Source organism: Mesoplodon bidens (assembly GCF_964165515.1).
Source record: "Mesoplodon bidens genome assembly, chromosome: 1".
Classification (NCBI taxonomy): domain Eukaryota; kingdom Metazoa; phylum Chordata; class Mammalia; order Artiodactyla; family Ziphiidae; genus Mesoplodon; species Mesoplodon bidens.
The window spans coordinates 93,879,162-93,903,142 of NC_138176.1; the positions used below are offsets into that span (position 1 = coordinate 93,879,162).

Sequence of the window (23,981 nt, forward strand, 5' to 3'; positions counted from 1 at the left end):
AAGGAAGGAGCTGTAGGTTCCTTTGAAGGAAACTTTTATACATTCATATATACTACCTCCTGGCCTTCCCCTAAGAAGGACCTGTGAAGAGCAGGCAGGGTACCCATGCAATGGGGAAGGGGAAATTCAAACACTTTCAGGATTACTAGACACTTGCTGAAATGACAAATTCCTGGAGACCCCAAATACCACTGTGGTCCACCAACCAGAGAGGTTAATGTAGGTCAGGTCATCAAAGGAGTTTTAGCTTGAGTTGTCTCACAGTGGACCCAGGGTGTCCATAATCCTACCCTGTGGTTGTCTCCCTGGTTCTGAGATGCATAACTGGAGAAGACATATTGAGCAGTTAACTGGCAAAATCTCTACATTGGTTCCCTAACCAGTGAAGTAAGGGCTATTATGATAGGAAAGTCCAAGTAGCATTTGGTGAAGTATAGTGAGTACAGGAAGAGTAGAATAAATGCTGGATTTTTTGGTTTATCTTCTTTTCAGAAAGAGTTGTTTCTATAACATCTTCCAAAGGTAACCAAAGATTTTTTTCTTTATGTAATAGCATTCTGAAGTCACAGACTTTTTTTTTTTTTTTTTTTTTGCGGTACGCGGGCCTCTCACTGTTGTGGACTCTCCCGTTGCGGAGCACAGGCTCCGGACGTGCAGGCTCAGCGGCCATGGCTCACGGGCCCAGCCGCTCTGCGGCATGTGGGATTTTCCCGGACCGGGGCACGAACCCATGTCCCCTGCATCGGCAGGCGGACTCTCAACCACTGCGCCACCAGGGAAACCCAGTCACAGACTTTTAATATACTTGGTATGTTGCAATTTACTGCAGATATTCTTTTTGATGCTCAAACTGTCACTACATGGGTCAGTGGGAGCTTCCTCAAGTTGGCTCTTGGGTCCTTTTAATCTTGATCCCTTCCTAGCCTTTTGCTACCACAGGGTGTTTTCCAGGCTCATCTTGTACTTTCCTATCCCCGATCTGTAATCAGTCATTCATCTAAGGAGCCCTGGTTTGTTTTAGGATACCTCATTGCATCTGAATACTGGTCACTGTATCTAGGACCTTTTAGTGGACAAAGCTAGGAAATATATATTTTAAAGAGTAAAACACATCATAAGTTCATATACTAATATTTCCAATTTCAATTTAGAATTATGTTTTATTTAATTTCTTTGAGTTTTTTCTCCTTATGATGAAAATCTTGGTTCTTAAAGACATTTATATAATTACTCATTTGCTTTATCCTATAACTGTAAGTTTCACAGTAATAATACCATTGTTATTGCTAACAAAGACTACTGAACACATTTTATAATTTTTTTGCATTTCCTTTTATGCTTAGGATTAATCTCACTAGGGTATACAGCCTAATTACTCTGTTAAATGTCACATGAAATAACTCACCTGTGTAGTTAAGCCATCAACTTCCTACAGAATTGTTGATTTATTTAATTTTACGTTCAATTTTTAGGTATTGTTTTTAAATTTTGATTTAATTAAAAATAATTATATAGGGACTTCCCTGGTGCCGCAGTGGTTAAGAATCTGCCTGCTGATGTAGGGGACATGAGTTCAATCCCTGGTCCAGGAAGATCCCACATACTGCGGAGCAACTAAGCCTGTGCACCACAACTACTGAGCCTGCGCTCTAGAGCCCACGAGCCACAACTACTGAGCCCACGTGCCGTAAGTACTGAGGCCCACGCGCCCTAGAGCCTGCGTGCTGCAACTACTGAAGCCTGCACACCTGGAGCCTGTGCTCCGCAACAAGAGAAGCCACGGCAATGAGAAGCCCACGTACTGCAACAAAGAATAGCCCTGACTCGCCACAACTAGAGAAAGCCCGTGCACAGCAACAAAGACCCAATGCAGCCAAAAACAAATAAAAAAGAAAAAACATTATATAAACATTTATATAGTTTCAAAGTCAAGCCTACAAATCTATAAAACAAGGTTCATTTAAAGAAGTCTAGTCTTCATCCTTATCCTCTTCTCTCCCCTCATGGAAAACCATTTAAATTATTTTTTGTCTTCTCTTTTTTAAAAAAGCAGAATGTGCGTCTGTCTGTCTGAACGTAGTGTATATATAGCATGTTTGTATATATATGTACACACACACACTCAAATGCCCTCCCTGCCAATGGTAGAATACTATACACACTATATACTACTATTTTTTTTCACTTAATATGTTTTGGATACTCCTCCATGTGCTAGTATTTTGACTGGCATTACAGTGACTCTACATATAGTCAGGGTGGGGAGTGTTAACAAATTTATAATACTTAGTATTCTGATCAATTAACATGATCTCTACTTACTTAGGCTTTCTTTAATTAGTTTTATTTTTACTATTTATTTTATTTTTTAAAATTAAAAAAAGTTTTTTAAAAATTACTTTTAATATCATAGTTTTCATGTAGAAGTCTTATACCTCATTTGTTAAATTTATTCCTGGGTATTTGATATATTTTGATGCATTATAAATTTTACTATTTTTAAAGTTTTATTTTGAAATGTTTGTTGCTGGTATGTATGTAGAAACACAATTGGTTTTTGTATGTTCACCTAATACTCTGTTTATGAATTATTTTGGATTTTCTACATATACAGTTATGCTGTCTGTGAAGAATGACTGTTTACTTCCTTCCTTTCCAGTTTATATACCTTTTATTTATTTTTCTTGCCATAGTGCACTGATTAGGACTTCTGGTACAAATACTAACAGAAGTGGTAACAGTGGTCTTCTTTGTCATCTTCCCAATCTTCGAAGGAAAGTTATTAACACTTTATTTTATTTTGTTTTGCTGTTAGGAATAACGTTTAGAATAGATGCCTTTATAAAATTAAGGAAATTCTATTCCTAGTTTGCTAAGAGATATACTGAAAATCATAAATGGATAGATATTAAATTTTCTCAAATAGTTTTTCTGTATCTATTGAGAAGGCCTTATGATTTTTCTCTTTTAATTAATTAATAAGTTAATGTGGTAAATTACAACAATTTATTTTCTAATACTTTAATAGTTTTGCATTCCTGGGATAAAGTCAAACTGGTAATAATTTTTTTTGTTCGTTATTTAATGTTCTTAGTAGATGCTTTCTATAATTCATGTAACTTTTTTAGTCGTGGTAGAGGGCAGGTCCAAATTTCCTACTTCACCATTAAATGGAAGCAAAATTTTTTCTTTTCTCTTTAATTCATTCTAAATACATTTTCATTCCAGCATTCCACCAAAACTGTTCTTACCATAATTAACAAGACCACCACAGAGTGCCAAACTGAAAGGATCATTAGAAACTTCATTCTTAAAAGGCACACACTAAATGTTATGTGCACCAGGACCCAGGGCAAAAGCAGTAATTTGATAGGAGCCTGGGCCAGACTTACCTGTTCGTCTTGGAGAGTCTCCTGGAGAGGTAGGGATGGCTGTGACTCATCCTGGGGACATAGACACTGGTGGCAGCCATATGTAGAAGCTATATACTGTGTGGACATTGATGCTTGTGGCTGCCGTCTCCAGATCCTCCCTCTAGCTCATTAGTGCCAAGACCTGGTACCACCAAAAAGCCTGTAGGCACCAATGTTGGGACGCCTCAGGCCAAACAACTAACTGGGTGGAGACACAGCCCATCCATCAGCAGACAGGCTGCCTAAAGACTTCCTGAGGCCACAGTTGCGCCTAGACATGGCTCTGCCCGCCAAAGGACCAAGACTCAGCTCCATCCACCACTGAGCAGGCACTGGCCATGCCCTCCAGGAAGCCTGCACAAGCCTCTAAACCAGCGTCACCCAGAGGGGGTAGATGCCAGATGCAAGAAAACCATGATCCTGCAGCCTTCACACCCAACCCATGCACAGCAGGCCAAGGCAAGCTTCAGAACACCACAATCCCCCATAACCAACTATGTCAGGAACCAGCCCCTGCTCACCAGCAATCTGACACCAGCTCTGGGATCCTTGGGCCCTGCAGCCAGACTCCAGGACCTGGCTCTGCCTGCCACTGGTACAGCATTAACCCCAGGACCTGGCATCACCAATCAGTGGGCAAGCAACAGTCTGGAGTCTTCTAGACACTGATTCTGCCCACCAGTGAGCCAGCACTAGCCCAGAGCCCACTAGGGTTCTGCAGCAAGCTGCTTTGTGACCAGGTCTCACTAACCAGTATCCAGCAGCATCTGCACAAGGTGGGCCTGGCAACCAACCAGGCTAGGGGACAACAAGCCTACCAGACTGTCCACATGGTCAGCCTGCCACAGCAGAAGGACACACACAGACCTCTTAGGGGGAACCCATAGAATGTATAGCTTGGGCAACAAGAGGGGAGTATGCTGCTGGGACACATAGGACATTTCCTACCAAAGGCCACTTCTCCAAGATTGAGAAGCATAACTAACCTATCACATACATAAAAATACAAATAATATGAATAGCAACTTAGGCAAACTGAGGCAGCAGAGGAATATGTTCCAGACGAAGGAAGAGATAAAATTCTGGAAGAAGAAATAAGTAAAGTGGAGATAGGCAATTTACCCGAGAAAGAGTTCAAAGTAATGATCATAAAGATGATCAAAGAACTTGGGAGAAAAATGGATGCACAGAGCAAGAAGTTAGTAGTTTGTAAAAAAGAGTTAGAAAATATGAGGAATAAACAACCAGAGATGAAGACTACAACAACTGAAATGAAAAATACACTAGAAAGAACCAACAGGAGACTAAATGATGAAGAGCAACAGATCAGTGAGCTAGAAGACAGAGTAGTGGAAATCACTGCCACTGAACAGAAAAAGAAAAAGGAATGAAAACAAATGAGGACAGTTTAAGAGACCTCTGGGACAATGTCAAGTGCACTAATATTAGCATTTCAGGGGTCCCAAGAAGAAGAATAGTGAGAGAAAAGGCCTGAGAAAATATCAGAAGTCATAATAGATGAAAATTTCCCTAACCTGGGAAAGGAAACAGTTCCCCAAGTCCAGGAAGTGCAGAGAGTCCCAAAAAGGAACATACCAAGAACATTGTAATTAAAATGACAAGAATTAAAGATAAAGAGAGAATATTAAAAGCAGCAAGGGAAAAGAAACAAATAACATACAAGGGAATGCCCATAAGGCTATCAGCTGATTTTTCAGCAGAAACTCTGCAGGTGAGTAGGGCGTGGTACTATATATTTAAAGTGATGAAAGGAAAAAGCCTACAACCAAGAATACCCAACAAGGCTCGCCTTCAGATTTGACAGAGAAATCAAAGGCTTTACAGACAAACAAAAGATAAATTTCAGCACCACCAAACCAGCTTTCCAACAAAAATGTTAAAGGAACTTCTCTAGGAGAAAAAGAAAAGGCCATAACTAGAAACAAGAAAATTACTGAATGGAAAACTCACCAGTAAAGGCAAACATACAGTAAAGGTAGGAAATCATCCACACACAAAGCTAGTAGGAAGGTTAAAAGACAAAACTAGTAAAATTATCTATATCCACAATAAGTAGTTAAGAGATACTCGAAAAAATTAGATGTAAAATATGACATCAAAAACAGTAATCATGGGGGCTTCCCTGGTGGTGCGGTGGTTGAGAGTCCACCTGCCGATGCAGGGGACACGGGTTCGTGCCCCGGTCCGGAAAGATCCCACATGCTGCGGAGCGGCTGGGCCCGTGAGCCATGGCCGCTGAGCCTGCGCATCCGGAGCCTCTGTTCCAGAACGGGAGAGGCCACAACAGTGAGAGGCCCATGTAACAACAACAACAACAAAAATAGTAATCATGAAGGGAAGACAGTACAAATACAGGGTTTTAAAATGTACTTGAAATTGAGATGGGCAATGTAAAACAATGTAAAACTGCTTTATATATAAAGCAGTACCTATACTGCTTTAGAAAAACCTCATGGTAACCGCAAAAAAAAATCTGTAACAGATATATACACAAAAAAGAAAAAGGAATCCAAACATAACACTAAAGATAGTAATAAAGTCACAAGAGAACAAAAGAAGAAAGGGAAAGAAAAGGCCTATAAAAACAAGCCCCAAACAATGAACAAAATGGCAATAAGAACATACATAATAATTACCTTAAGTGTGAATGGACTAAATGTTCCAACCAAAAGACACACAGTGGCTGACTGAATACAAAAAAAGACCCGTATATATGCTGCCTACAAGAGTCTCACTTCAGATCTAGAGACATGCACAAACTGAAAGTGAGGGGATGGAAAAAGGTATTCCATGCAAATGGAAATCAAAAGAAACCCAGAGTAGCAATACTTATATCAGATAAAATAGGCTTTAAAATAAAGACTATTGGAAGAGACAAAGGACAATACATAATGATCAAAGGATAAAAATCAAGAAAATGATACAACAACTGTAAATATATATGTACCCAACATAGGAGCACCTAAATACATAAGGCAAATATTAATGGACATAAAAGGAGAAATTGACAGTAATACAGTAATAGTGGGGGGCTTTGATACACCACTTACATCAATGGACAGATCATCCAGACACAAAATCACTAAGGAAATCCTTGCCTTAAAAGACACATCAGACCAAACGAACTTAATTGATATATATAGAGTATTCCACCTGAAAGCAGCAAAATACATTCTTTTCAAATGCAAATGGAACATTCTCCAGGACAGATCACATGCTAGACCAGAAAACAAGCCTCGATAAATTTAAGAAAATTGAAATCATATCAAGCATCTTTTCTGACCACAAAGCTATGAGACTAGAAATCAACTAACTACAAGGAAAAAACTAAAAAACACAAACATGTGCAGGCTAAACAATATGCTATTAAACAAGCAATGGATCATTGAAGAAATCAGAGAGGAAATAAAAAGAGACAAATGAAAATGAAAACACAACAATCCAAAACTTATGGGACACAGCAAAACAAGGTCTAAGAGGGAAGTTTATAGTGATACAGGCTTACCTGACATTTTTCCAAAGAGGAAATGCAGATGGCCAACAGGCATATGAAAAGATGTTCAACATCACTAATCATCAGGGAAATGCAGATAAAAACTACAATGAAATATCACCTCATACATGTCAGAATGACTACTATCAAAAACAACATAAATAACAAATGGTGGCAAGGATGTGGAGAAAAGGGAACCCTCATACATTGCTGGTGGGAATGTAAGTTGGTGCACTCCCTGTGGAAAACAGTATGGAGATTTCTCAAAAGCTAAAAATAGAACTACCATGGGACCTGGCAATTCCACCCTTGGGTATATATACGAAAAAAAACCCACCACTAATTCGAAAAGATACATGCACTCCAACGTTCATAGCAGCATTATTTACAATTGCCAAGACATGGAAGCAACCTAAGTGTCTATCAATAGATGAATGGATAAAAAAAGATGTGGAGTATATACACAATGGAATACTACTCAGCCATAAAAAAGAAACCAGTGAATATAACAAAAAAGAAGCAGGCTCACAGATATAGAAAACAAACTAGTGGTAACCAGTGGGGAGAGGGAAGTGGGGGAGGGTCAGTATAGGGGTAGTGGATTAAGAGTTGCAAACTATTAGGTATAAAATAAGCAAAGGATATATTGTACAACACAGGGAAAATAGCTAATATTTTATAATAACTATTATATAAATTAAATAAAACCTTTAAATATTGTGAATCACTATATTGTACACCTGTAACATATAATATTGTACAGCAAATATTCTTCAATTAAAAAAATAATAAAATGCAAAAAAACCCCCACAAACCTCAACGGTTAGGACTATATTGTCTTCACATGAGCTGCCTAAATTTGAAACCAGGATCTGTCACTTCATTAGCTATGTGACCTTGAACAAATTCCTTAACCTCTCTCAGCCTCAGTTTATCTGTAAAATGTAAACATCACCTATTTTTATCGCTTACTCTTTTTGATTTTTTTTTTAACCATTCTGTCTTGATTCTTGTTGTCTCGATATTTTTTCTCAGTCTCAGTAGAATTTTCGTCTCTCCAAACTAATTTTCAGAACTTAGTCCTTGGATCGCTTAATTTCCCTATCCAGACTTCGTTTCTATACCTTCTCATTCCATGACTTTAAAAATCATGTGTATGTTAATGATTTCCAAATATACAGCTCCTGTTGCAATATTTTTCCTGAACTCCAAACTTATGTATCCAACTAACAAGTTGATACTCTGACTTAAATGTCTTTTATGTGGCTCATACTTAACACGGCTCAAAGCAAACTTTTTTAAAAAATGATTTTCAGTCCTTCAAAACTTAATCCAAGTTACCATCATTTTTTACTTGGATTATTACTGTACTGGTTTGCTTTCTCTCTTCTTCTAACCTTGACCCTGTCCAGTCTATTCGTCACACAGCAGTCAAAATGACCTGTTGAACAGTTAAGCCTGATTATATCATTTTGCTAAAAGCCCTTCATAGCTTCCCATTTCATTTGTCATAAATGTTCAAGTTCTTTCTGCATGGGTCAGCAAATTCTTAAAGGGCCAGAGGACAAATATTTTAGGCTTTGCAGGCCAAACAGATTTTGTTGCGACTACAGAACATTACTATATCTATATGCAAATAGTATTAAGATTCTAAACTGCTATATCCAACAAAAATCATTGTATTTTTTGAAGTATGCATAAAATTTATAAAACAAACAGTATTAGTTTGGTTTATAATGCTTAATATTTTTCATAGTAGTTTAATAAATATTTGCTGAATAAAATATATAAGTACACGGCCTAGATTTATACATTTTTACAAAAAAAGGTTATGGCAAAAACATTAAACTAAAAGTTAAATAACTTCTTCTGTAAAACGTATCAAACAATTAATAGTGGACTTACTTTAGACTACTGATTCTAATTTCCGCACTCTCAGTGAGTTTCTTCATTTCTTCTTTCCACCTACAGGCTGCCTTCTGCTGAGTTGCTAAGAGATGCCTCAGTTCAACCGTGGAATTTCGATTACTGTCTTCCATCTCTCTTAACTGAACTTCAAACCCATGTTCCTTTATTGAAAATTCATGCTCCATCGTACTGATCTAAGGAATAAAATGAACACAGTATTTTTTCTTTTCTGTTTTTCTAGGAGATATAATGATCAATGATATATACAAAAGGAATCATTTTTTGTGTTTGCAGCATAGAAATATTTGGATGAGAAACCTATATAAAAATTAAGTTTATGATTTGTCTCCATCACAGATGAAGACATCCTATTTTATAACATAAATTTAATGAAACCAGAATTATGATGGACTACAAATTTTTCACCACTTTCCCCAACACCTTAAATGCCAGTAGGAAAAAAGTATACTATCTGAAATAAAGCTGCACTCATCATCTACTTTTACTTTTGTTGCCAGAATCCATAGAAGATATTCATGCTCTCAGTAACTGAGAGTTGGGTTTAAATGGAAGCCATTTATGTTTTTAAAACACAAGAAGTGTTCATTGGTTTATTATAAAGGATACAACTCCCGCACAGTCAAATAGAAGAGACACACCGAGCAAGGTATGGATGTAGGGGGAGTGCTGAGCTTCCAAGCCCTCTCCAAGTATGCCATCCTCCCAGCACTCTGATGTGCTCATGAGAAGCTCATCTTAGAAGCTCCTCAAGTCACTTTTGATTTACATACTAAAGTTCAGATTGTCTTTCAAAGGGCAGGAATTCCTTTACCACTTCAGTTACAGTAAATGAACAATGTATTTTGTTTTTCAGGAAAAGACTAGTGATTTTCAGAAACTCATATGGAAATGTCTTCAGTTATTTCTAGGTTATTTATGTCATTATAGTAAAAATACCTTAATGCAGAATGAACATACAAATAAATGCTCTTTGGATACCCTAAAAGCTTTCTCAGCTAGGTTCAGGGAGAGAATTAACCCTAATGTCCTAAAGTACCCAGTGTATTTAGTGAACTGTCTGCTTTCGTATGCAGCTAGAATGAAACTACCTATTACCATACTTCAGGCAATTGAGGAAATAGTTAAATAGTTACAAGAACAATTTCTTTGGTGCACTCTCAGGCCATTTTATCTTGCTACACTAAAGAAATATTATAAAGAATATCTATCTTGTGATATTCTAATGTGATTTAAAAATGGTGACAGCTGGAATGACTTCTAGTGATTGATTAAATATGACTGCTTTTAAACTCAAAAAAGAATGAATAAGGAACTCGATTTTACCAATTCCAAAACACCAAAGAAAACTCAACAACAGCTAAACCCACGGCTCATGGGGGAAAACTGCAAACATCCTGTCCTCACTACCCCTGCTAAATTCAACATCTTCTTAAAACTCTTAAACTTGTTTTCTCAAATGGTACACAAGTAGAAATTGGACTTTATAAACACTGGCACTGGAAAAAACAACTTTGGATTTATTAATTGTGTATTACATTACTGCTGTGCAAGCCTCCTGAGCTCTGTGACTCCTGCTCGATTTAAACAATTTTTGAATTACCGAATTCTACAAATTTAGAATTGAATATCCTTCCCTGCCTCAATCTCCACTTTCTCTGGAGAAGCCATGGTTCTGACATCTTAAGTGGAAGTATTTAATTCTGTCTCTGTCTCTCTCACACATGTATTAAAAACTGATCTATGCGTCTATATAGCTTTAGCACTCTTCCTGCCTACTTAACTCCCCATTTCCACTTGGAAAATCTATTTGCAGTTTGATAAGCCTTTTTCTACAGTCCTTCATGATAACCTGTCTCTAATTCTACAAGCTTGTATTATGCTACTATTCCCTTCTCTTTCTTTGTTTCTGCCACAGTGCCTTCTCATTCTTGGGTCTTTTCACATGTTGTTCCCTTTTCCTGGAATAATCTTTCCCCTCCTGCTTATCTTAGTTATCTCTAGTCAACTTTTAGAATTCAGCTCAATTATTGATCCTACAGGGAAATTCTCATACCATCTATCGAGAAAAAGCTCTCATAGTGCCCTACGCTTTTCCTAAAGGGTATTTATTAGTTTGCAAAGATACATTTAAAGTTTTCCCGCCTCCATGCAAATAAGTTTTTAAGGATGGGGACCATGTCTTTTTTGTTTACTATTACATTTTCAGCACCTGAATCATAGTAAGGATGTCAAAACATATCTGTAGACTGAATAAATGATAGCTTTCTGGTATCAAAATTTAGTCTTCAAACAAACCCCAGATCCTTCAGCTGATGCAATTCTGATTGTTAAACTGGACAGGTCTACACTGATGTTGGAAGGATAAGGACCAAAACAACCATGTCTTCTATAACAACAAAAGTCCTACTAATGATTCAATTCAGAATGTTGGGTTGGAAAAAAGGATTTATGGTCTCCTTCCCTTCTCCTTTTGTGTCCTTCCTCTGCAGAAAACTACTCAAAAGTAGATAAGGTTGCTAAAAACTATCCATTTCCTAATTTTATATTTTTATGAGGGGTATTCAGACCACAGAGATATGGAGATCCTTTTCAGAAAGAAGGGAGGAGGAGTTAGGAAAAGAGAAAGCTGGGGTGGAAAGGACAGCAGTGGCTTTAAGATCAAATGAAAACTTCCTATAATAAGTTGTTAAGGTTCTCAGCCAACTGACCTCTCAACATCCAACTGTCTTGATCTTTTCGGCTCCTTTCAGTTTATCTATGAAAGATCACACTCTTTTTCAAGGGGGAGAAAAGCCGCAAAGTGTAGCACTAGATTCCTATGTTGTCAAAGAAGGAATTGGCTACAAAGGAGCAATTTATCTGACAGCCCTCCTCCATAAAATAGAATTACAGCTATCTAGTTAGTTCAGAACTTTTGTCCCTTATTTACCAATGATTCTTCTCTTAAGCTAGATGCAGACTTGGCACAAAGGGAGCATTTTTGGTAGATAAGCTTTCTGTCACCTATTTGTTTTCCAAGAAACATCAGTTACTATCCTGAATGGTTAAAGATAGAACAGGTGCAGTATCAAGTGGGGAAATTCATCATTAATAGTTTTTAGTTATTAATCCATATGAAATTTAAAATATAAGATGAAGATTTAACATTTTTTCACTGACGTACATTGACTTTTTAAAAAATTATGTAAATGTTTCAGTGTGGAAACTCTCAAGCATACACAAAATAGAAAGACTATTACAATGAATCTCTATATGCTTATCACCCAGCTTCCATAATCATCAAACCCATAGCCACTCTTGTTCTATCTATAATCCTACCCACTTTTCTCTGCCAAGATTTCTCTCTCTCTTACAATGAAGTACATGAATCTTAAGGATACAACTTTTACATGTATACTGACATACCAGAGTCACCACCCATATTTAGGTACCACAGGAGGCTCTCTCACATGCCCTTCTAATCAATATTCACCCACCTAAAATGTAACCATTATTCTGATCCCATCCTTATAGGTAATTATGCCCATTCTTCACTTTCATATAATGAAATTAATAACTATAAGCTTTTTTTTTTTTTTTTTTTTTTTTTTTTTTTTTTGCGGTATGCGGGCCTCTCACTGTTGTGGCCTCTCCCGTTGCGGAGCACAGGCTCCGGACGCGCAGGCCCAGCGGCCATGGCTCACGGGCCCAGCCGCTCCGCTGCATATGGGATCCTCCCAGACCGGGGCACGAACCCGTATCCCCTGCATCCGCAGGCGGACTCTCAACCACTGCGCCACCAGGGAGGCCCTAACTATAAGCTTTTTTATGTCTGGCTTCTTTGTCCAACATTATGTCTGTGAGACTCACCCACCATCGCTTATAGACATAGTTCATTTTTTTCTTCTGTTCCCATACATGAACATACCACAGTTGATTTATATCATCTCATGTTGATGGACATTTGAGTTATTTTCAGTGCTTTGATATGATTAAAACTTCTATGGATATTCTTATACACATGTTTTGATGAACACAAGCACTCATACCTGTTGGGTATGTAGCCATTATTATTATTATTTGGCATAGTATGCATGTATGTCCAGCTTTAAAAGATACTGCCAAATGGTGGTTGTATCAATTTACACTCCCCAAAATAACATGAAAGTACCAGTTGTTTTACAACTTTGTCAACACTTGATATTGTCAGTTTAAAAATTTTAGCCATTCTGGTAGCTATGCAGTAGTACCTCATTATAGGTTTAATTATATTTCCCTGACAGATAATGAAGTTGAACATTTTTTCATATATTCTCTTTTATAAAGCGTCTATTTAATTCTTCTGCCCATTTTTGGAAATGGGGTGTCTGTTTTCTCCTGATTGTTAAACGTTTTTTCCTTATTAATTATTTCCTTATTAATTGGTGAAAGTTTTTATATTCTAGAAATGAATCCTTTTTTTTTTTTGGTTGTATGTATTATAAATTCTTTCTTCCACTTTTCACTCTCTCAATGGTGTCTCGTTTGGATGACTTAAAAATCTTAATTTTAATGAAATCCAATTCATCTATCTTTTCATTATAATCAGTTCTCTTTGTGTTGTTTAAGAAATTCTTTCTTAAGGTCATGAAGATTTTCTCCTTAAGTTCCATCATTTAATATTTCACATTTAGGTCTACAAGACAGCTCAAATTAATTTAAATGTATGGTGTGATATAGGGGTCAAGGTTTATTTTTAAAATATGGACCCAGTTGATCTATTATTATTGTAGCATGATTTACTGTAAAGATCTAGCAGTATTTGTCATAAAGATAATTCTTTCCCTATTGAACTTCTGTGATGCCTTTGTTATAAATGAGGTGATTATGAAAAGTGGGTTTGTTCCTGGACTTCATTTTGTTCCATTGATCAGGTCAATTATTCTTATACAGATTACACACTATCTTTATTACTATACCTTTATATCAAGTCTTGATGTCTGGTAGTATGACTTTGCCCCTTTGTTTTTCAAAGATTTCTCATAGTCTAAAGCACAAAGCACAAGCTTCTTTGCATATGTAATGGTCTCTTTTTCAGAGTTCAAGCTTTTATAAATAACCACAGTGTTTGATACTTGCAAAAGGAGGCATTCAATAAATATACACCGATATGAACTAGGTTGGAATGTGAGTTCTTATGAGAGCTCATAATAACAAGAAAAAAGTGAAACACTACTGTTACCACCCCATATCCTTACTACGAAACTGGAAAATATAGAGCTTTATCATAAAGAGTTAATGCCACTTTTTACAAAAGTCACATGGAATGGGGAAAGGCAAGCAACACGTTGATGGTGACACCTGTGCTTGAAACTCCCTCAAACAGGAGTTTTGCCAAACCATGTAAGCATTAGAGTAAAGAAGGGGGGAAGGAGAGAGAAAATAATAGGGAATTTCCTTCCAGAGGAGATTTTTGTTCCTTGCTTTCTTCCTGTCATGGAATTTTTAGACTACCTATGAGGAGTTCTCAGAGCATACTGACATATCATCCGCTATACAGCTAGTTTTAAGAGTTCTATTTTCAAGAGGCTATTATGGAGGGAAAAGAGAGGACGGCAGTCCGTAAAGTTATCTAATCTATAGCTTTGCTAGCACTGCTTAAATTGCTTTGGCAGGAATATCAGTGCATTTCATGGTTGGAAAAGAACTTTTTTGTTTGTGAATAGTGAAAGCAATCATTTTCAAGTATGCTTGCCAAGTTCTACAATAAAGAAAAGACTGGCTAACACTCTGCATTATGATTTAGTGCTATCTGATGAGAAGGCAAAAAAAAAAAAAAAAGACCTTAAAAATGTTTTACTAGGTCTCTGTGAATATTCTCTATATTTTGATTTTCACAAGTACACATTTAATTCTACTAGTTTTGAACTCACCTTTAATTTGGCTTTTTTTTGAGCCTCAAGAGCAATCTTTCTTAAATCCTCAGTCTGTTTCTGTAACTGTTCATTTTCCTGCTGAAGTTTCAGCCTTTGTTCACTGACAAATCCACAGTTCTCTCTCTCAGACTCCAATACATTTTGAAGTTTCTGAATCATTTCTTGGCAACGTGATATCTCTTCCGAGGAACTGAATAAAAAAAACAAAACAAAAGGAACCTTTAAACTTAATGATCTGTAATAGAAGTCAAGAAGTCTGTCTATATTTTATACTGTAGACCTGTTTTCTTTGTTCTGAGCCATTTCTCCTCACTATAGACTTAAACTATGTGGTTTCACAACGTTACGTTACACCAGGTATTCGTTCAATTTAAGCAATCTTAACTAACAATAGATAACCTGCACTGTTATCACTCACCTAGAAAGTCAATGTGAAACCTCTTTCAAATTTTTACTAACACTGAGAATCACTGTGTAAAGAGGACTTCAAGGGGACAAACTAAAGCTAATGGTGAGGAAGGTGGAGTAGGTAATAGTCAAAACTCCCTTCATTATCAATCAACTCTGTAGGAAGACATTAGCTGACTACAATAAATTATGAATTATAATAAGACCCAATTCATATTTTCCTGTTACATGTCTTAGAAACGGTTTTGATAAACTTCTAGTCGTATAAACTTCTTGTTTTATCACGGGTTAAACAGGTTATATTTCTTGAACTTTCTCAACAATGGATTATTGAGTGACACAACCTCCAGACATGTATCTTGTTTCAATATACTGCTAATTTTTATTCCTATCTTTCAAATGTCCATCTTTTCAATCCCAGATAATCAAATACTGTGAACATTCCCTGGTCAATAGGTGTCACAGGGAATATATAAGGTCCTTTACCCCCTTAATACTTGTAGCCCCTTCTTTCCTATTTCAACCTTGGCTGATTCCTAATGAAATGATGGATCTAGGCAATGATCCTCAAAAAATGCTCAAGTCAGAAAGATGCTGAGATCAAAAACAACAACACATTATGTGCTTTCAAACAGGAGTCCAAAATATTAGCATTTATGAAGCATTCTTATAAAAAAGTGAAAGCTGAATCAGATCAAGCCTCTTGATTTAGTTATTAGTTTTTAGGAACTGCATGGGGCAGGAAATAAGGTAAATGACACCACATATATGCATATAGGTAGAGGAAACTCTACAATACTAACAACCCAGTTTTTCAACAAATTATTTATAAGAAAAAAATAGAGAAAGGTGGAGATTCTTAGAGAAAATATATATATATCCATCCCCATATGTACACATACACACACACACACCACCAGTCCTTTGTCCATTCTTCTGTCAACAGACACTTAGGTTGTTTCCATATCTTGGTTATTGTCAATAATACTGACTGCAATGAACATGGGAGCGCTGATATCTCTCTGAAGCAATGATTTTGTTGCCTTTGGATCTATACCCAGAAATAGGATTGCTGGCTCATATGGTAGTTCTATTTTTAACTTTTTGAGGCACCTCCATACTGTTTTCCATAGTGGCTGTACTAATTTACATTTTCACCAACAGCATAGAAGGGTTCTCCCTTCTCCACATTCTTGCCAACACCTGTTATCTTTTGTCTTTTTGACAACAGCCATCCTAACAGGTGTGAGGTAATACCTCACTGTGGGTTTGATTTGCATTTCCCTGATAATAAGTGATGATGAGTACCTTTTGATATATCTATTGGCTGTCTATGTCTTCTGGGAAAAACCTGTTCAGGTCTTTTGCCTAGTTTATGTGTTTTTTTCTTTTTTCTTTTTTTTTTTTGCTATTGAGTTGTTAAGTTTCTTACATATTTTGGAAATTAACTCCATATCTGATGTATTATTGGCAAACATTTTTTCCTATGTCATAGGTTGTCTCTTCACTCTGTTGACTGTTTTCTTTGCTATGCAGAAAGTTCTTAGTTTGATGTAATTCCACTGGTCTATTTTTGCTTTCGTTACCTGTACTTGTGGGGTCATATTCAAAAAAACCGCTGCCAAGACCAACGTCAAGAAGCTTTTTCCCTATGTTTTCTTCTGGTAATTTTATAGTTTCAGAAAATACATTTAAGCCTTTAATCCATTATGACCTTATTTTTGTACATGGTGTGACATAAGGGTCCAATTTTCCTTCTTCATGTGGATATCCAGTTTTCCCAGCACCATTTATTGAACAGACTATCCTTTCTCCATGTGTGTTCTTGGCACCCCTGTCAACGATCTATTGACTACAAATGTGTGTATTTATTTCTGCACTCTCTACTCTGTGCCATGATCTATACATCTGTTTTATGCCAGTATTGTACTGCTTTGATTACTAAAGCTTTGTAATATATTTTGAAATTAGGAAGTGTGATGCATCCAGTTTTTTGTTCTTGCTCCAGACTGCTTTGGCTATTCAGAGTCTTTTGAGGTTCATTATGAATTTTAGGACTTTTTTCTATTTCTGGGAAAACACCATTGGAATTTTGATAGGGATTTTATTGAATCTATAGATGGCTTTGTGTAGTATGGACATTTTAACATTATTGCTTTGTTCAGTTTATAAACACATCTTTATATTTATTTGTGACTTTGTCAACTTACTTCCTCAATGTTTTTTAATTTTCAGTGTACAGGTTTTTCACTTCCTTGGTTATAAATTCATTCTAAGCATTTTATTCTTTTTGGTGGTATTGTAAATGGAATTGTTAATTTCTTTTTCATATAGTTTGTTGTTAGTAAATTCATGTATTTGTTCTAATGGCTTTGTGGTTGAGTCTCCAGTTTTCAATATATGGGATCTTGTCATCTGTAAACAAAGACAATTTTACTTCTCTTCCAATTTAGATACATTTTGTATTTTCTTCTTACCTAATTTCTCTAAGACATACAGTACTATGTTGAATAGAAGTGGCAAGAGTGGGCACTCCTGTCTTTTTCACGATCTTTAAAAAAAAACTTTCAGCTTTTCACCACTGGGTATGACATTAGTTGTGGGCTTGTTATATATGGCTTTTACTATGTTGAGGAACATTTCTTCTACATCTAATTTGTTGAGTTTTTATTATGAATTATATTTTGTGAAATGCTTTTTCTGTATCTATTGAAATGATCATATGAATTTTATCCCTCATTCTTTAATGTGGTGTTGTATCACATTTATTGATCTGTGTATGTCAAAAGCATCCTTGCATCCTAGGTTTTAATCCCATTATGATCCTTTTAATACATTCTTGAATTTTTTTGTTTAGGATCTTTGCATTTATGTTCATCAGGGACATTAGCCTGTAATTTTATTTTCTTATAGTATCTTTGTCTTGCTTTGGTATCAGAGTAATGTTGGCCTCATAAAATGAGTTTGGAAATGTTCTCTCTTTTTCAATTTTATGAAAGAGTTTAAGAAGGATTGGCATTAAGTCTTCTTTAAATGTTTGGTAGAATTCATCAGTGAAGCCATCTGGTTCTGAATGTTTCAAAAATCCAAGGAGGTTTTTGATTACTGATTTAGTCTCCTTAAGAGTAACTGGTCTGTTCAGATTTTCTATTTCTTGTATGGTTGTATGTTTCTAGTAATTTATCCATTTCTTCATGGTTGTCCTACTTGTTGGCATATCTTTGTTCATAGTAGTCTCCTATGGTCCTTTATATTTGTGTGGTATCAGTGGTAATGGGTCCTCATTTATTTCTGATTTTTATTTGTTGAGTTTTCTCTTTTTTTCCTAGTCTAGTTACAGGGTTGTCAATTTTGTTTATCTTTTTAAAACACCGAGCCTTAGTTTGGTTGATCTTTTCTATTTTTTAAAAACATTCTCTATTTGTGCTCTAATCTTTTTCATTTCCTTCCTTCTCCTAACTTTGGGCTTAGTTTTTTCTTCTTTTTCTAGTTCCTTAAGGTGTAAAGTTGGGTTGTTTATTTGAGATCTTTCTTTTCTTAATGTAGGGCATTTATCATTGTAAACTTTCCTTTAAGAACTGGTTTTGCTGCATCCCATAAGTTTGGTATATTTTGTTTCTCTTTTTGTTTGTCTCAAGATATTTATTGGTTTCCTGTTTGATTTCTTCTTTGACCCACTGGTCGCTTAGGAGTGTGATATTTAATTTCTACCTATTTGTTAATTTTTCAATTTTTCTCTTGTTACTGCATTTCAGTTTCATACCATTGTGATTGGAAGAGATACCTGATATAATTTCAATCTTCTTAAATTTGCTAAGACTTACATTGTGGCCTATCATATGATCTATTCTGGAGAATGTTCTGTGTGTGCTTGGGAAGAATGTGTACTGTGTTGCTGTTGTATAGAATGTTGTTAGGTCTATTTGTTCTTTAGCATTGCTCAAATGTGCTGTTTTCTTATTGATTTTCTGTCTGGATGATTTACCTATTGTTGAAAGTGAGGTATTGAAGTTCCTTAGTATCATTGTTTGCTCTCTATTTCTCCCTTCAGTTGTTAATATTTGCTTTATTATACTTAGGTGCTCTGATGTTGAGTGCATATAGTGTTATGATTGCTATTTTCTCTTGACAAATTAACACTTTTATCATTATAAAATGACCATCTTTGGTCTTGTGACAGTTTTTTACTTAAAGTCTACTTTGTCTGATATAAGACACCCTGCTATTTTTGGGTACCCATTTGCATAGACTATCTTTTGCCGCCCTGTAACTGTTAGTCTATGTGTTTCCTCATATTCAAAATCAGTCCCTGGTAGGAAGTGTATAGCTGGAACTTGATTTTTAATCCATTGAGCCTCTCTATGTATTTTGCTTGGAGAATTTAATCCACTTACATTAAAAGTCATTATTAATAGGTAAGGACATAACTATTGCCATATTGTTAATTGTTTTCTGTTTTGTAGTTCCTTGGTTCCTCTATTACTATTTTGTTGTCTTCTTGTTGATTTTTGTACTATGCTTTCATTCCCTTATCGTTTATGTACCTATTACACATTTTTTCTTTGTGGTTGGCATGAGGCTTACATAAAACATCTTAGTTAGTCTATTTTAACCTGGTAACAACTTAACTTCAATCACATAAAAATCTCTACAATTTTACTTCTCTGCCCTCTCACATTTTATGTTACTGATGTATAATTTACATCTTTTTATACTGTATATCCATTGACCCATTATTGTACCTACTGTTATTCAAAAATTTTTTTATCTTTTAACTTCTATACCAGACTTAAAAGTGATTATGTACCACCATTACAGTGTTAGAGTATTCTGAATTTGACTATATACTTACCTTTATGACTAAAGGTTTATACTTTCATGTTTTTACATTGCTAATTAGTGTCCTTTCATTTCAACTTGAAAAACTCCCTTTATTATTTCTTGTACAGTAAGTCTAGTGTGATGAACTTCCTTTTGGATCTCTTTTTTTCTGGGAAAGTTTTTATCTCTACTTTGTTTCTGATAGAGAGCTTTGCTGAGTATAGTATTCTTGGTTCCTAGTTTTTTCTTTCAGCACTTTGAATATATTATGCCACTCTCTTGGCCTGCAAGATTTCTTCTGAGAAATCCATTGATAGTTTTATGCAGGGGTTGAGGGAGTCCCTTGTATGTGATGAGTCCCTTTTCTCTTCCTGTTTTCAAATTCTCTTTCTTTCTTTGACTTTTGACATCTTGATTATAATGTGTCAAATGAAGCTCTTGATGTTCACTCTATTTGTTGTTCTTTGGTCATCATGGATCTGGATGTTCATTACTCACCAGATTTGGGAAGTTTTCTGTTATTATTTCTGTAAATAAACTTTCTACCCCGTTCTCATTCTTTGCTCCTTCCAGGATTTTCATAATGTGGATACTGATTCACTTCAAGATGTCCCATAAATCATGTAGGTTTTCTTCACTCTTTTTTCGTTCTTTTTTCTTTTCTTCTCACTGCATGATTTCAAATGACCAATCTTCGAGTTTGCTGATTTTTCTTCTGCACGACCAAGTCTGCTGATAAAGCTCTCTATTGAATTTTTCAGTTCAATCACTGTATTCTTCAGCTCCAGGATTTCTGATTGGTTCTTTTATGGTTTCAATTTCTTTGTTAAACTTCTCATTTTGTTCATGTATTGTTCTCCTGATTTCATGTAGTTGACCATCTGTGTTCATTAAGCTCCTTAAGACAATTATTTTTAATTTTTTATCTAGAAGTTCATGGATCTCCATTTGTTTTGCATTGATTACTAGAGGCTTATTAGTTTTCTTTGGTGGTGTCATGTTTGCTTGATTCTTTGTTGCTATCTGTGCATTTGAAGGAGCAGACTCCTCTTCCAGTCTTTAGACTGGTTTTGGCAGCTAAAGACCTTCTCCTGTCTTGTCTCAGAATTGATGGGACTGCCTCTGGGATCACAGCTAAGTGGGACTGAAACTATGTCATGTGGCTGTTGCCAGGTCCATGGTTGGCAGACCTGTAACCAGGGGTGCAGTCAGGTGTTGTGTCTGTTAGGATTCTAAGGTGCTCCTGTCATGTTCACTGGGCTGGCCTATGGGCAGGCAGAACTGCTTCTGGACTATGGTAGGGTGGGACTAGAGCTGGGTCACAGACTGCTTCAGGGGTCATAGTCAGGTCTGAGGCCTGTAATGGGGGCATCTACAGGAGTGGCTTCTGCTGGGTCCCTTGGGTGAATCCCTGGCCATGTAAGACTGCCTCAAACTGTGGTAGAACAGGGCTGGATCCATGTCTTGTGGCTTTTGTTCGGTGTGCAGTCTGGTCTGTCACTGGCAGACTTGTTACCAGGGGCACAGTCAGGTGTGGCTTCCAGTGGGTCCATTAGTGCTCCCGTGAGGTTACTGGGCTGTTCCCGGGTGGGCAGCATTATGTTCAGGCTGCAGGAGAGTGGAAATGGAGCTGGGTAATGGGAATGCTTTGGGGGCCACAGCCAGGTCTGAGGTTGGCAGGTCTATTACTGAGAGTACCTATAAGGGTTCCTTGGGAAGGGGCTAGGTGCGGGACTGGGCAAGGAGGGCTGGAGCCAAATCCACAGGAAGATGGGGCTGCTTTCGGTTCATAGATGGGACCATAGTTGGAGGGTCTGCCACTGGTGTGCAGGCCTGCCTCCTCATTTTTGGGCTCCACTAAGGCTGTGCAACCTCCTACCTGGATTCCAGTGCTCCCACAAAGGCATTTTTGTCTATGGATGCCTGCAAAATATTTGTTTCTGTGGAGACATGGGCTGGGGACCTCCTAATCTGCCATACTGCTGATATCATTCCTCTTTATTTTTAAAATTCCTATTAAACATATTCTGTAACAGAGATAGAAACTTCATGCAACTTAAGTAAGTTTTACTATAATAAGTAATACTCTGGGGGGAAAAGGTAGAGAAATATTCAGAATGGATAGGCCAAATTATAAATTTATCATTTTAATAGACAATGTAATAAATACAAATGATGGATTATTACTGAATATTCAGTACCTCTAAACTGAGTATAAAAGCAATAATTATAAGCAAGCTACTGCAATAGCTGCATAGTTAGTATGAAAAAAATGATCTTATGAATATCCTATTTAACTGCCAGAAACAAGAAACTTAAAACAAAATGGTACAGTACTGTATCTTTTCTTCCTAAGAAATCAGTTTTCAAAAATAATCTTGAAAAGAAATTCTATTTGGTGCTAAAAAGTCTTTTTTCAACATAAGATATAATTACGAGTCCTATAAAAAATCTCTCAAAAATTGTATGAATTCTGAAAATCCAAAAGAATAACTTACTTTATTTCAAGTTGTTTGATTTTATTTTCTGCTGTCTTAAGTCTTAGCTGAAGATCATCTTTTGAACGCTCTGCAACCAGGCATCTTTGGTGCATTTCTTCTAGTTTTCTGTAATCTTTTTCATTTATTCTGCCTTCAAGGTAAATCTGCAGAAGAGGCTTATATGTATATTACTTTGCACAAGGAAATTATCTTAAGAAATTATACAGTTTAGAAACTGAAATAAATGATGAGAAATAAAAACTCATGATCATGTGTTCATCTGTCCCATTATAACATTAAAATATATCAATAATTAATTTTGGTTGTTTCACATTTATAAAATAAACTGCTGAAAACTGACATATAAAGTAATTGCTTATTTTTTGAAATTATTCAGGCTCATTGTACTATTCAAATAGTTTTAATAAATGCTAGAAAGAAATATAAAATAGCTAAAATTAAAAAAATACTCTAAATGTTACCACTTGGAGACAACTGCTTTGATTCTTTGATGACCACTTTTAAGACAATTCTGTATTGCAATATTCAAAAGTACAGACACATACTGTGGTGCAATGAGTAGAACTATCTGAAAGTGAGTCCAGAATCTCACTCTAGGTTAACCAGGCAATGATCTAGCTGAAATGGGGGTTTCCCCTTCCCTAGCAGAAGTGGTTGTATTCAAGCTCTGCTTCCTGTGAGACTGGGCTTCCACCTATGACAGAGAGGCTGTAGCATCCCATGAACTGCAAGGTCTCCAGGTGCTAGGCAGTTCACATTTTCAGACACACCCTACACACAGGTACCCTCCAATCCAGAATGCTTGGCCAAGTAACCTGTGTCTTCTCTCACTGACAAGACTGCTTTGTCACTCCTGCTCTAGAAAAAGACAGAGTATCAAAATGTCAATGTCCTGCTACTAAAATATAGACCTATACTACAGGACCAGCAGTATTTTGACTATAGCATACTTGTCTGTGGAACAGTGGGAGAAGAGAAAGCTGCGACTTCTCTTTACCTGTTGCCTTTAGTCTTGTAGGTTTTACATTTCCCATAAAGCCTATTCCTTAACCTATGCCATGTGATATAAAAAAAATTCATCCCAAACCCTAATGGCAGGTCCAATCTAAATGGGACCTAGTCCTATTCCATAACAGAGGGAAACTCAGAAGGGATCAACCTTGTAGGAGTGGTGACCATGAATGGCCTACCCTGAACATAATATGTATATTTCTTTTTTTCTTCCCCCACAAATGGGATTACATACTATATTCTCCTTTGTAAATTATTCTTTTATTATCTGATGTTGTCATAATCTTTTTATGTCAATAATAGAGATATAACACAAGTTTTTTTATAACACATAGCTCTTCTTTGAAAATCAAACTCTGACTCTACCATTTAGTATTTTTTTAACATTGGGTAAATTACCTAACCTCTCTATGAAAGTTCCTAATGCAGCACCTAAAACACAATTTGATTTGCTGAATCAAATTTAGCTCTTTTTCTCCCCAAGTTATTT

General features: G+C 36.3%; 1 protein-coding gene across 3 annotated transcripts in view; it reads right to left on the reverse strand.

The window, feature by feature from the left end:
- The window catches only part of SCLT1 (sodium channel and clathrin linker 1), a 284,010-nt gene that overhangs the window by 63,739 nt on the left and 196,290 nt on the right, over positions 1–23,981 (reverse strand). For all 3 annotated transcript variants that reach the window (XM_081228387.1, XM_081228386.1, XM_081228385.1), the window contains 3 exons: positions 22,478–22,623; positions 14,748–14,940; positions 8,833–9,029 (listed from right to left, as the gene is read on the reverse strand). In XM_081228387.1, the coding sequence (XP_081084513.1) occupies positions 8,833–9,029; positions 14,748–14,940; positions 22,478–22,623 (536 nt within the window). The remainder of the gene's footprint in view (positions 1–8,832; positions 9,030–14,747; positions 14,941–22,477; positions 22,624–23,981) is intronic.